This window comes from Xenopus laevis, chromosome 9_10L (assembly GCF_017654675.1).
Source record: "Xenopus laevis strain J_2021 chromosome 9_10L, Xenopus_laevis_v10.1, whole genome shotgun sequence".
Lineage (NCBI taxonomy): Eukaryota > Metazoa > Chordata > Amphibia > Anura > Pipidae > Xenopus > Xenopus laevis.
The window spans coordinates 99,820,718-99,836,404 of NC_054387.1; the positions used below are offsets into that span (position 1 = coordinate 99,820,718).

Consider the following 15,687-nt stretch of genomic DNA (forward strand, 5'->3'; position numbering starts at 1 on the left):
AGTGAAAATAAAAAATAAATATGTTATATACATTAGAATATTCAAAAGGTAGTTCACCTTTAAATTAACAATTAGTATGAGGCATGTAGGGATATACTGAAACCAATCTGCAATTAGTCTTCATTTTTTATTTGTGGTTGTTTTTTTTTAAATATTTAGCATTTCGATCAGCAGCTCTCCAGTTTGGAATCAGGCAGTGATTTGAATGAGAGACTGGAAGATGGCCTGAGTAGAAATAAAAAGTAAGCTATAGCATCAGAGTAGCATTTTTTCAGCTGCAGGGGTCAGTTGTAAAGAGGAGGAAGAGGGCCACAAATAATTGATAAACTATAAGAAATAAAAGACATAGGCCAATTGAATAGTTGTTAAGAACAGGCCATTCTATAACATATTAAAATTAACCTGAAGATGAACCAGCCCTTTAATGATTTAACATTTTCTATCTTTATAATGGAATGAAATAAAAAGAAAAATCATGACATGTCAGCATTTACAACATAGTATTTTTTAACAATAGCTCCCCTTCAATTTATATGCAGGGAAATAAAAGTAGCGACAGCCATTAACCATCATCCTTGAAAAAGCCACCAGGAATGTGTCATACAGTATTGTAGTCCAATACTACATATAGGGTACATATACATATATAGGGTTTTTAATACTGATATAGACATGGATTTATAAAGCGGCGCTGTACAATAAATGGGTATATACAGAAAACATACAAAAACACAATGGATACAAGAGGGCCCTTGCTTAGAGCTTACAATTTATATATGGCTAGGATAAGCCTTGTTTTTTTCTTTAACAAAATGCTGGGTTTTGGGTAATTATTGCATGAGGATTGAAAATGCACACGCTGCAAATTACAAAGGAAAGGGGGTTTTTAATAGACACTTAGAAAGAAACTTAACAGAACATTGTGTAGTCCAAAATTTGCAGTGCTGAGTATTTACATATTTCATGCATTTGCAAATCATTTACTGGATGCTAGCGAAGGGGGATTCTATTTAGGGAGAAAGCGGTGTGGGTGTTCTTGTTTTTTTAGTATGTCCTTCATTACAAATACAAAGTGTGAATTATTTATTTTTTAGCACCCTAACTTGTATAGTCACAAATCAAAGTTTGATTTTGAGATTTGCTTTAGACAAATCCCAAATAATTCTTGGCCTTAACTTTAAAATACTGTATGCAGCAAAAAAATATTTAAATTAAAAAGGATATTTATAAATAAAAACGCCAACCAACTACACCCAAAGGCAAAGGATCAGTAATGAATTTGTCTGATTTTAATAGCCTAAATCAGAATGTTAAAACCCAAACAAAAATGTATTTTTACATTTCTGTACCACCTTTATAAACTAATGGTTACCATAGGCACTGAAAAAAATAGTTATAAACCTTTGCTCCACAGTCTATGAACAGATAGTACAAATATCCAGTACACATAAAGCTTTGTTAAATCCTAAGTGCACCATAGAAGAAGTGGTTCCTCACCCCCTGCTGTTAAAGGATAAGTAAACCTTTACAATAAGTGAATGTAAAATTGATGAGGGTGCTATTCTACGCACTTTTTTAATTTACATTCATTATTTATTTATTTTTAATTACAAGATATTAAGGGATACATGTACTGTTAATATGAATTAATTTTGTTACAACAGCGCCACCTGCTGATCAGTTTCTGACCATTTTGACCACCAAGCAGTCAAGGAAGTTGTCAGGAGAAAGGAAGAGTCTGCTCTGATGTTCTTCTGCTTAGGAAAAAAATTAGAAACTGTTCTCACATCTTTCCTAAAATAGCATAGCACCCTCATCAATTTTACATTCACTTATTTAAAAGGTTTACGTATCCTTTAACGCCTGTTGAATGATTCCTGGAGGGACTGTAATACCCTTAGAGAAAGATGACTAGCTACCACCTGCTGATCAACTCCAATAACCTTTTCTACAGGAGGCTTATTATCTTGGATAGCCAGGCATTTTAAATTAATAAATATTCTACATGCTGTGAACTAAGGAACACTCCGCTAGTCTGTCAGAGGGAAAGGAAATCAATCAATTCTAAAAAAGGGACACAGACATTTTCTACAAAACTTGCCACAGCATTCAGCACAACATCACTTTCAAACAAGCTTGAAAAGTAAAGAAAAAATCCCCCGATATAATACCATTTATTTTCCACTCTAAATATGCCCAACAAATAAATACTATGGCAAAATATAAAAAAAGTTTGAATAGCATGAATCTTAACACGAACAACGTGATATTAATATTGCGTATTAAGGTCTCCCCGCACAGCATATCATTCCAGTACTAATGAGAACATGGTGTAAAAGCAGCAGTGAATAAATTGCACACATAAATGAGGAAAGGCTTGGATATTACATTTAAAATGTGTTTCTATGGTTACAGAAGATGCGGGGTCAGAGAGCAGCATACAAGAGGTTAATGGTGATCAGTGGTTCCACTTTGGTTCCCATATAAATTGTAAATGTAGCTCACACATTATTATAAAAAATAAATGTTAATGATGTGAAAAATCACTTATTTTTCCCTTTCTTTATTAAAACTTGGGTTCAGAGAGATGAATAACCCTGGATATACTTCTGCTGATTTATGATCAAAAACAGTGCTCCATTAGTACCAGCTTGAAACAGATACATAGGGGTTATTTTATATATAATATTTTCTGATACCAATTCCAATCAAATCCACTCTGGTTTTTTACGCTTATTTATTATTACATTTTCCTGAAAATTTTCATCTGATTTTCGCAATTCTTTTGGAATTTTCATCCGAAAACTTTGTGGTATTGCACTAAACCCAGCACACATCAAAAAATCATTGGGACTTCTCCCATTGACTTATATGCAACCTCGACAGGTCTGAGATGTCTGATTTTCAGATTCAGACTTTTCCATCCTTTTTTTCGCAAAAAAAAAAATCTTGATTTTTTTTATAAGTCAGATTTTATAAGAAAATCACGAATTTTTTGTGATTTTTGCATTCAGAGTTTAGTAAATAACCCCCTAAGCCTGTGTATTACAAATAATATTCTGGCCATATGCAGGAGGAAGCAGTTAACATACGGGTATGGAAGCTTTTATCCAGAATGCTGGGACCTGTGATTTTCTGGATAAGGGATCTTTCTGTCACTTGGATCTCCATAATTTAAGCCTACTAAGGAATCATTTAAATATTAATTAAACCCAATAGTTAGTACTGTACCTAAAAAAGATTAATTATACATTAGTTTGGAGTACAAGGTACTGTTTTATTATTACAGAGAAAAAAGGAAATTATTTTTAAGAATGTGAATTATTTTATTAAAATGGAGTCTATGGGAGACAGCCTAACTGTAATTTGGAGCTTTCTGGATAAAAGTGGTAGGAACAAGGCAATTTATCAGCCTCAAATGTCAGATATAAGAAGTAGAACGCTCAGTTTTGATTGTGAATGGCCCCATGTTTATTGAGGTGCCACAGACCCAGCTAAAACACTTCTGTCCATACAAAAGCCCTTTGCCAAGTGATAGTTTAGCCGCAAGGAAACTATTTCATACATGCATGCATGATGCCATCATGTGGATGATTTCAGTACTACAGGTGCACACAATAAAAGCATATTACAGTAGTTGTTTCATGCACAGAAGTGAAATAAATGATATTAATCTATAAATGATATAAATGATATGAAGATTACACTGACTTGAATTGGCTGAAGCAAAGATGTTAAGCATACGGCATATGCAGGCCTATAAGTAAATGTGCCCAGTCTACACAACACTCTATTTATATGTGTCTATGTCAGACACTAAATTTTGCAGGAGAAAAATGTACAATTGAATTCAATGTTAAAGGATAAACTGAAAGGTGCTTTTCTAAGCACTTTTGCAATGTACATTAATTGCTAAATTACAAAATAATTTTTTTTAGTTTCAGAGCTATTTACATTTTTATTTAATATCAATGTAATAAATGTAACAACAGCGCCACCTGCTGGTCATGTATAACTGTACAGTAAAAAAAAAAAGGAAGGACCTGAGCACAGCAAGAACACTACTCTGTTTTCCTTTTAAAGGTATCTCTCTTTGATTGTCTGTTGTTACAATATTCATTATATTGGCAGTTAATAAAAATATAAATATCTCTAAAACCTAAAAAATGATTAATGTAACTTACGGAAGTGCTTAGAAAAGCATCCTGAGCAATTTTACATTTAGTTGTTTTTTTTTTTAATGTTCACTTATCCTTTAAATCTGAGTGAGTTATACACTGTGTTATGGATATAGAATGAATCTGTGCCAAACACAGTTGGCCTGCCAGAGTACCAAAAGTTATCCTAGGAAGCTCAGGCCAACAGACTTGGAAAATTTCAATTAGATCTTTGTTAATGGAATCATAAGCCTATATAACTCTATACAATTTGGCAATGTCTCCCTCTAATTGTTGTGAGCTTGGGCCCTAGAATTCATATTCTGTGATAGGCTTAGCTAGATATTGGTTTCCAATTATTACGGATATGATACAATGCTGATATGATACAATGCTGATTTTGATTCATAAAGCAATAACTTGTGTAAATAAGGAATCTCTCAAACATATGGTAGCTTAGTGCTTAGTGCTTGCAGCACTGGAGTCCTAGATTCTTCTCCATTCAGGGCTCTATCTGTAAAATCTAATCTCTGACTGGTTGCTATAGATTACCACCCAGGTGCATATTGTTTAGCACTGATAAACTACCCTGCATATATCATTATACAAAAATAAAGTAACATTCAAAAATCAGTACAGGCAACTGTAGAAAACATTTTCACTTTAAGTTGTAATAAAAATGATTATTATTTGTAATGTTAAAAGGTAGGGATGCACCGAATCCACTATTTTGGATTTGGCCAAACCCCCGAATCTTTTGCGAAAGATACGGACTAATACTGAATCGGATCTTTGCATATGCAATTTAGGGGTGGGAAGGGAAAATATTTTGTTACTTCCTTGTTTTGTGACAAAAAGTCACACAATTTCCCTCCCCATCCCTAATTTGCATATGCAAATTAGGAATCGGATTCGGTTCTGCCGGGCAGAAGGATTCGGCCGAATCCTGCTGAAAAAGGCCGAATCCCGAACCGAATCCTGGATTCGTTGTATCCCTAGTTAAAAGCCATTCAACTATAAAAAAGTTTTCGAGTCAACCCTATTAAAAAGGTTAATAGTAAAAGCTACTTACCGTTCTGTAATGAATGCAATGCGGACTTAAAATATGTCATATAACCAGGAGGCTGAGGTGAGGCATTGAACTCAAAGAAGCCCAGAACACCAGGCTGGTGGAAAAACAAATGTATCAGATTATAGCCCACCTGGATAACCAGTGCAGCACTTAATATGCACACCATGCATAAAAATACAAGCTATAAAAGGTCTGCAAAGTGCAATGTTAGTTAAATTTACATTTTTTTGTTAGAGGCAGAAGTGGGAAATTAAAGCGAGAAGTGTTTTATTATTATGTGATACAAAATGGTTCTTCTCAGACCCATAAACTATTAATTGTAAATATCCCCAGCCCCAAAAATCCAGTTGCTAAAAGCCTGGGGATGTTTCCTTCCATACCACACCAATTCTTTCTTGTTTTCATCAGCCTCAAGCTGGACCAAAACACTTATACATACTGTGGATTGCTTTCTAGTGCCAGGAACATCACAGGTTACCTAGTGTCCTTTGCTGCCAACTGAATAAATATGTTATTCTCTGTCACCAGAGTGCTGCCTTCATATGTGTCTTTGAATTGAATGTAATCTGTGGCAGGTAGGTGTGTTTTGTTTGTCATTTCAAGGATTAAGAATTAGCCTCCCGGATACCTTCATCCGACACTGTATTATTTACCATCTTGTAGCTACGATGGATTTGTGTGAAGGGTCACAAGGAAGGTGTTTGTTTTTTTTCCCATAAGACAAAAAAAGATAAAATAATACTTTCTAGTTTTCTTTCTATAGGGTCCAGGTTTATGATATCTGGAAAGCGTTATCCAGAAAGCTCAGAATTACGGGAAGGCCGTCTCCCATAGACATTTTAATTGAATGATTCAAAATTTTAAAACAAATTTCCTTTTTCTCTGTAATAACAAAACAGTACCTTATACTTGAGCCCAACTGAAATGTTATTAATTCTTATTGGTGTTGAAACCATTCTATTGGTCTTTTTTTAATGTTTAATTGATTTTTAGCAGACGTAGGGTGTTATTTAGTAAACTCCGAATTTATCTGGTCAGGCTTTTTGGGGCAAAACTTAAATTTTTTATTTATTTATTTTTAAAAATTCAAATTTTTTGAGATTTAGTAAAGCCCAATGTTGCAAAAAGCCAAAATCCAAAAATCTGCCCTTTCTTAGACCTGCTTATATTATTTGGAAGTTTCTGTGGTCTGTGCTGGAATTAGCCCCAAAATCCAACCATTTTGGGCTTTTTAGGCAAAGATCTGAAAAATTCTGGCTTTTCTGAAAAAAATGGAGCAATTCAGGAAAACCCCTGAATAATTAGTACGATTCGTGTATTTGCTTGATTTTATCGGGTTTTTACCCGCACTGATTAAATCAAGCTTTTTTAATAATAAATAAGGCAAAATCAGGTATGGGAGTTTGTGGTTTTTCTTTATTTAAATAATGAGATACAAATTAGAATTTCAGTAAATAACCCCCTTAATGTGTAAAGTTCCAAATTACGGAAAGACCCCTTATCTGGAAAACCCCAGGTCCCAAAGGTCTCATGCCTGTACTATATTTAAGAAAAGGCAAGAATTCTTATTGTTTTTATCTTTATTTTTTTTTTAGTACTATTACCAGTATACAATGTTGTCACTGATTCAGGCACTTTGAGTACCTGACTCATAGAAACTACTGTCCAAGTCTTAGATGTCCGAGGATCTGTGAGATAAAAGATGGCCATACACACCAATCAAACCCAGGTAAGAGCTCAGAATTGTTAATTAAATTGAACACCAAACTGAAAGATAATTTTAGATAATTTCCACATTGATCCTATCGATCAGCCCATAGAGAAAATGGGCAGATAACTGCTGTTTGGACATCCAAAAGCCATAAAATTCTACACAGCTGCAGATCAGTATATTGAATAATCCTTAAGTATACTTATACGAATATACATGGTAAATTAAGTGCCTTTCCCAACAAGGAGTGAACACAAGACACCATCAGGAGGAATAAAACTCAGTCCTCCCAGTCTGTCAAAAAAACAATCCTTTTATTAATGAGATTTTTTTTACACACTCCTTTGCTCAACTTATTTCATAACTTGGATGATTTGAGTTCAACCTAAAATGTACTTTTACATTACGGATGCTCTCATTTATTTTTAAACTACCGACATGGGATCCGTTATCCAGAATGCTCCAAATTAAGGGAAGGACATCCCCCATAGACTCCATTATAAGCAAATAATTCTAATTTTTAAAAATTATTTCTTTTTTCTCTGTACAGGTATGGGACCTGTTCTCCAGAATGCTCGGGATCTGGGGTTTTTAACGGATCATAGATCTTTCTGTAATTTGGATCTTCATACCTTAAGTTAAATTAAATAAAACCAATAGGCTGGTTCTGCTTCCAATAAGGATTAATTATATCTTAGTTTGGATCATGTACAAGGTGCTGTTTTGTTGTTACAGAGAAAAAGGAAATCATTTTAAAAAATCTGGATTATTTGGATAAAATGGAGTCTATAGGAGGCAGCCTTTCTGTAATTTGGAGCTTTCTGGATAACAGGTTTCTGGATAATGGATCCCATACCTGTAATAATAAAATAATAGCTTGTACTGTATCCACACAAAGATCTAATTCATCCTCATCGGAAGCAAAACAATCCTACTGAGTTTATTTAATGTTTAAATTATTTTTTTTAATGGACTTTGAATATGAAGATCCAAATTACGGAAAGATCCCCTATCTGGAAACCCCCAGGTCCCGAGCATTCTACATAATAGGTCCCACACCTGTACCAGAATACTATACTGCCAACTATATTTCTGATTACATAAACATACCTCATAGTTTGATAAAAATTCCTGCAGTCGTTCCCGAGAGGAGATGTACAAAAGGGGACTCATCACTCGCCGAACAAACTTCTCAATGTATGCAGCCATTATTGGGCCTTTGTACTCAATAGGACCAAAGCTAAAAGAGAAAATATCACAGGCTAAAAACATGTTCATTTGACAATGTTGTTATTTATTTAAAGGCAGTAAATATGGCTGTATTTAAATATGTTTAAATATGGCTCACTAAAAGCAACTGTGGGCAAATTTTGGAGAGAAAATTATGCAGCTGAAGTTCACAGGTACAGGTTTTCCAAATATCTACTACAACTAGCAAGTCGAATCGAATTAAACCTGGTGCAAATTTTTAGTTTAGCAAAGTTCGGACCCAGAAATATATTGATCTAGCTCAGAATCTTGGATCTGTCGCTTGTAAGAAAAATCCAGTTAACTCTAGTAACTGCATTGGACGTTCAATAAAGCAGTTTGACAAACCGTTTACTAGTTTTTTTCATAGTTGATACATTTATTAATTTATTTGTGAGTTATTTCTGTATGATTTCCTCAAAATCAACATTTTTTTGCAGCTGCAAAATTCTGTCCCTGACAAATTTCACCTGGTCTAACCAGCCGATTCCAGCAAAAGTCAGCAATCTGCACTGCACAACTGAACTATTTGTTAAATTTTTGTAGGCATCCAGTATATATCCATTACAAAATTGCTTGCATTGCACATTTTTCTTCTTTAACAAGTTTTATTATATTGTTATTCACTTCTGCTTTTGTATGAAGACAGATGTTAAGACATTTTCACAATATGATACGGATGTTTTAAAATGAGGGTAAATTTACGGTAAGTGATATTGACACGTTCTCATAAAAATCCATAGGAATGCGTCAATACAGGTATAGGACCAGTTATCCAGAATGCTCGGGACCTGGTGTTTTCCTGATAACGGATCTTTTTGTAATTTGGATCTTAATACCTCGAGTCTACTAGAAAATCATGTAAACCTTAAAGGAAAACTATACCCCCAAAATGAATACTTAAGCAACAGATAGTTTATATCAAATTGAATGACATATTAAAGAATCTTATCAAACTGGAATATATATTTACATAAATATTGCCCTTTTACATCTCTACCATTTCGTGACTATCTGTGCTGACTCAGAGATCACCTGACCAGAAATACTACAACACTAACTGTAACAGGAAGAAGTGAGGAAGCAAAAGGCAGAACTCTGTCTGTTAATTGGCTCATGTGACCTTACATGTGGTTTGTATGTGTGCACAGTGAATCTTACGATCCCAGGGGGCGGCCCTTATTTTTTAAAATGGAAATTTTCTATTTATGATTAACCAATGGCACATACTACTAAAAAAGTATATTATTATGATAATGGTTCATTTACATGAAGCAGGGTTTTACACATGAGCTGTTTTACTCAGTATCTTTTAATAGAGACCTACATTGTTTGGGAGGTATAGTTTTCCTTTAAACAAACCCAATAAGCTGGTTTTGCTTCCAATAAGGATTAATTATATCTTAGTTTTGATCAAGAACAAAGTACTGTTTTATTATTACAGATAAAAAGTAAATTTTTAATAATTAGGATTATTTGATTTTAATAAAGTCTATGGGAGACTGCCTTTCTGTAATTTGGAGCTTTCTGGATAATGGATTTCCGGATAACGTATCCCATACCTGTATCTTCGTTTGAATCAAGTACAAGGTACTGTTTTATTATTACAAAGAAAAAGTAAATAATTTTTAAAAATTTGGATTAATCGGATTAAAATGGAGCACGTAATTCAGAGCTTTCTAGTTTTCGGATTTCCAGATAACAGATTCCATACCTGTATTACTAGAGGAGTTTCCGGATAACAGATTCCATACCTGTGTTACTAGAGAAGTAGAGGCATGACATTCTTTCCATACACAAGTCCCACCAAACCCCTCCAAAACAGCAGAACTATTGCTGGTGAAATGGTTTAAAGGATAAGTAAGCCTTATTTTTTAAAGTAAAATTCCCTAAAGACTCCTCCAGAATAATATACCTTTTCCCCTGCATTCAGTCTCACAAACAGATCAACTGCAGCTCATTTCACCAAATTCCTGGTCTAGCGTGAACCCCCGCCATTTTTCTTTCCTGAGCTCTTCTTCACTCTGACTGTTAAGACAGTAAAAGAGGTGTCTGCTGAGCATGCTTGCTGCCTCTGCCCCAATAGAAACCAATCAGTCATGCGCAGCAGGTACCTGTACTGTTTCGTTTTGCGGTCAGAATGAAGCTCGTGCCTCTACTTAAAGGAGAAGGAAAGCTACAAAGGCATTTTATTGCCAATAGAATGTTTTACCATACCGGAGTAAAAAGCTCTAAAAGTTCTCTGTTTGTTTAGGAAAGCAGCTGCAGTATTAGCTTGGTGTGATATCACTTACTGTCTGAGTCTCTCTCTGCTCACTTATAACTCTGGGCTCAGATTACAGCAGAGAAGGAGGAGGGGAAGAGGAGCAAACTGAGCTGGCTAACGCCTGGGGCAAGGAGGTTTAAGCTGAAGGCAGGAAGTCTGATACAGAAGCCCATGTGTACACAATAGAAGGAAAGAAATGCAGTGTTTCTTTTGACAGAGGACTCAGAGCAGCACTTCTTTGAGGGTTTACTGGTATATTTAGGATCTTTCTGACAAGGCTTACTTAGATTAAACCTTTCCATCTCCTTTAACGACATGTACCTATAGATTTTTTTTATAGGAACATGCCAGTATCAGTTCAAATATTCACACACATGCATGCATAATGCGAATACCAAGTATCAGTCTCAAGTACACATACTTCTTATGGTATAGATTAATCACGGGAAAATAGTAGAAAGTTTTCTGCTTCTTGCACTTTCCCTGGTGCCACCAGCAGTTGACAGCTACAAAGAGCACCTACACAAAAAAATAAATGAGGCATGAGGCTTGATTTCACAACATTATATCTAATTAGTGACAGTTGTACTGTGCATTGCTAAACATGTCTTGGTTTCATAAGGCAGTGTGTCTTGAATTCACATCCAGCCATGAACATAGGGTAAGGCTTGCACATTTGTAGCTTTGCAATGGAAGAGATTATCTACAGTGCAGGAAACAAGAAGCTTGTCATCTTGGGAATACTTAAATGTTGTGGGAGATGCTTGTCACTCAGTATGACTTTAAATTAATACTAACACGGTGGCATTAGAGCTGTACACCAGTTGGCTGCAGGCATCTAGGTGTCTGTGCAATATTTGAGAAAAGTACAAAGTCACATATGAATTCCAAACAATGCATAGTTTAAGTTTTCATCAATATTTGTCCTACCTAAGTAATGTACTTCCACTATCTACAACATAAAATAATAGTTCACATGTCTACAAAGCCGCAAAAATGAATATGAGCAATCAGATGAACACAAACACCAAATTTATATGTACACTTACATTTTTGCATGTTCTGGCCTCTTGCTCGTGTCTCCTTCTGATGCTAAGCTAATGTCTCCTCCATATTTTTATGGAAACTGGTGGAGCGACTAACTTCTTCCCAATCTATCAATACATCACTCTTTGCTCAACAAAACACTCACTAATATTGGTTTTAGGCATAAATACATGTAGGCAAGTACACAGTTTCCACATTCTTGTGGTTGTAGCTCTCTCTCATACCTGGTCAGACAGTTTGCTTGCCACTTGTTCTATTTCTGCCCTTGCAGTGATAGACTGTCCACACCATGGAGCATACAGGAAGAACATGGTTATCTCAGAATCCTGGCGAATATATTCTGCGTAATCAAGCTGCCCAAGAAATAGATCAATCACCGGAGAATGGGTAGAGAAGAAGTGCACAGGGGTTTTTGCTGGCATGACGACATCTTTGGCTCGGCTGTAAAAAAGAAACGACAAGAAATTATACTAGAGGTATAGAATGCATTATCCGGAAACCCGTTACCCAGAAAGCTCCAAATTATGGAAAGGCTGTTTCCCATTGACTCCATTTTAATCAAATAATTAAAATTTTTCAAAATGATTTCCTTTGTCTTTGTAATAATGAAACAGTACCTTTTACATGATCCCAGCTAACATATAATGATTCCTTATGGGAGCCAAAACAATCCTATTGCATTTAATGTTTAAATGATTTTTTAGTAGACTTAAAGGAACAGTAACATCAAAATATGAAAGTGTTTTAAAGTTGTGCTGTACTGGTATAACTGGTGTGCTTGCTTCAGAAATACTACTATATTTATATAAACATGCTGCCGCATAGCCAAGGGGGCAGCCATTCAAAGCTTAAAAAGGATATAGTAGATAACAGATAAGTAGTATACAGTATATAGTACAGTAGTATAAAATAGTATTCTTCAGAACTTATCTGTTATCTACTGTGCATCCTGTGCTCAAATGGCTGCCCCCATGGCTAAACAGCAGCTTGTTTGTCTTAACTATAGTTGCGTTTCTGAAGGAAGCACGTCATTTTTAACAGTGCAGGTCAATAGTACATTATATTGTCATTCCACTAAAACACTTTCATTTTTTGGTGTTACTGTTCCTTTACGATATGGAAGTCCAATTAATGCAAAGATCCCTTATCCAGAAGGCTCGGGACCTGGGGCTTTTCAGATAACAGGTCCCATATCTGTACTATTATATTAGAACAGTTCCTAAACAGTTACTAAACTTTAAAAAAATGGAGGCAATTAAGAGCATAGTCACCATGTACTGAGTTAGAAATGGCTGGAAAGACAAAAACTCTGAACTGTCCCATTGCCCCAAAGTTGATTGCTAATTAGCTGGATGAAGTGCATTCAGCTCAAAACTGCAACCTTGTTTAATGTCTAGGGAAGAAATACAAAACAAATTGTGGCAACATATGCCAAACAAGAACAGACTTCACCGCAAAGGGAAACAGTGACTGGAATCTCACTAACATAGAAAGGCTGCAACTTAACAGGATAGTTGCTAAACACCACAAAACTTCTACTTGATAAATTGCACTTCTGTGACCCAGTCTCAACACACCCTGCACATAGTGACATTTAGAGACCTGGAATTTATACCAGGGCTGCCATTAATAAACAGCTTATACCCAAGGCCAATCTACAGACACAAAACCTTGCAGAATGAGCACTAAATGTAGGTCCCCAATTAATTAAAGTTATATGTGAATATTAAGTAATATGGACTAATGAATCATCTTACTCCTTTTCCCCCCACCAGATGTGTGTGAGATTGAAAAAATCTAAAAGACGTCTACAACACAAATATAATGTGACTGTGTGTTGTCTAACTAGAAAGGTGAGCCTGTATTGTTTTAGCCTTAGCTCACAATTCCCTCCATATTTGAGGGGTGAAATTCCTTCCAAAACCATAAATTTCAATTGGTCTGCATTATGACCCATATTCAAAATATGTTTTGAAACATTGTATATAATGTGCCTGTGGCTTTATTTGTGTTTCACTGTATACAGAGCACTTGGCATAGCAGGACTCACTGTCCCTTTTTGTATAGCTTTATTTGGAGGAAGAATATTGCTGTATTTAATGAACCTGGAGGCCCAGTATCCACTACTGTTCACTGTATGTACATATAATACACAAAAGCCATGAATATCTTGTAAATGATTTCCTTATAAACAGTGAGCAGTGATTTTTTTGTCACATGACTCACTGAAACTTGTGTATTATAATAAATAAAGTACCCCCTGTTACAAAATATGAGGATATTAGAAGTTACCTCGGAGTTCCATGACCTGTATAAAAACACTCACCCTTGTCTTTTTATATGGTCATGAAACTCCTCGGTAATTTACAATGTCCTTATAATTTACACGAGGGGGTACTCACTTACTGGAGAAAAAGCCTGGGTGCACACTGCAGAAAAGTCATATATAATATCTTGTAAAGCAAGGCACTTACAGGTCTTATAATATGGTGAAAAAAAGATAAAGTTTATTTGTTATTCCAAAGTTTCTGCCTTTGGTCTTCTCAAGGAAGACCCAAACGTTTAAATAACAAATAAACTGTATCTCTTTTTCACCATATTTTAAAACCTGTGAGTGCCTTGCTTTACATGATAATATATATATATATATATATATATATATATATATATATATATATATATATATATATATATTATCAGTGCTCTTAACAACAAGAACAATGAATTAGGTTTAAGAGAATCAGAACTTGGGGGTGATGTTTGTTGTCCTTTACTTGATGGTACCACATAAGGTGCCACAAACAATAGGAGGTCTCACTAAAAACAGATTAGAATCAGCACTATAATTGCTACGACTGCTCTGGATTAGATCTGACTGGAAGTATATCCCATAATGCTAAAGAGCTTATGTGTATGACAGGGGAAACCTCCCATAAAGCAAGCCTGTGTAGTCGTAGGCTGAGCTCAGAACATGTGTATCTCCCACACTGCAATAATGGAAGCAGTTCTATCCGCAAGCTCAGCCCTGATAGATGAGTAACAGTGGCAGGCAGTGTATGTGTATAATTGTAAGCTGTAACTGCTGGCCAATAAACAAAAGGTGTATCCCATAGAGCAGACTGTTATTAGCTCTGTGTCCCATAGTGCTAACATGAGACTCTACTGACAGCCAGGAATGCCCGCGGAGTCGCAGACCCTCTATCCCGATTCCCTGTGGCAGAGAGATGTGTGCGTCCCTAGCAGCCGAATCGGTGCCTGACAGAAGCCCAAGGGAGAGTTACCTGCATGTAAACCTGAGAGCAACGAGGAGGGCGAAGCTCAGAGCTATGGCCCCGCACAGCAGCTCCGGCCTGCGGCCCATCACTCCCAGCAGCCGCTTAACGTCAAGCCGGCCCGGCCTCTGCATTCCGCTTATACAGCTGAGGGGCGGCACCAGCCGGGAAGGGCAGGACGGAACTTCTCATCACACCCCGGACCTGTCAGTAGCACAAACCGAGCGCCGCCACGTCTGTTCCACTACTTCCGCGAAGCAGCCACTGGGGGATTGGGGAACGTCTGCAAAGCGCACGTCGCAGCCTGACACGCAGCCAGGCACCATGGTCAAATTTGCATCCTGAACAAGAGACGAAGAAGTAGGGCGCCGCCCTCAGGAGGAATGAGTAAGTGTTACGCTATAACAAGCGCACACACGTGGCCAATTTATGCACTTTGCTCCTATAACGCGTCCAGTCTATTGTACTTTTCCACAGCTGCGGGCGTACTACTGACAGATATGTAACACACGAGGCGTTCTTTATGGCTCTTCCTGCAAAGGATCACGGGAGGATGGCACTGCTTCCTCTCTGGCATTCTGAATAATACAGCATTGTCATTGGAAATAACTTAAAAAAGGCAAACTTCCAGTGAGTCAAATGCTATAATGGTTTATACAGACTGTAATGGTTTTGTATAACGCTAGGAGGTCTGTCCTGGCAGCTAGAGAATGTGGCCAATGCTGCTCCAGGTCCATACCTCCCAACTGTCCCTTTTTCGGAGGGACAGTCCCTCTTTTGACAGCTCAACCCGCAGTCCCTCATTTGTACTGGAAAGTCCCTCTTTTCTCTGCACTGAACAGCCAGAAAAAGAAACAACGTTTCTCACTTAATTGGCTTTTAGCAGAGAGCCCAGAACAGCCACAGGTGCAAAT

The 15,687-nt window shown here is 36.5% G+C and overlaps 1 protein-coding gene across 2 annotated transcripts in view; it reads right to left on the bottom strand.

Annotated features, from left to right (window-relative positions):
• The window catches only part of txndc11.L (thioredoxin domain containing 11 L homeolog), a 31,503-nt gene extending 16,084 nt beyond the window's left edge, over positions 1-15,419 (bottom strand). The window contains exons 1-5 of one of the 2 annotated variants that reach the window (XM_018236305.2): positions 14,783-15,419; positions 11,726-11,942; positions 10,876-10,973; positions 8,051-8,180; positions 5,230-5,323 (exon numbers count right to left, since the gene is read on the bottom strand). In XM_018236305.2, the coding sequence (XP_018091794.1) occupies positions 5,230-5,323; positions 8,051-8,180; positions 10,876-10,973; positions 11,726-11,942; positions 14,783-14,907 (664 nt within the window). In that variant the 5' untranslated portion in view covers positions 14,908-15,419. Of the gene's footprint in view, positions 1-5,229; positions 5,324-8,050; positions 8,181-10,875; positions 10,974-11,725; positions 11,943-14,782 lie in introns of those variants that run through there. The other variant, XM_041576027.1, reaches the window with a different exon arrangement.
• Between the last annotated feature and the right edge of the window lie 268 nt (positions 15,420-15,687).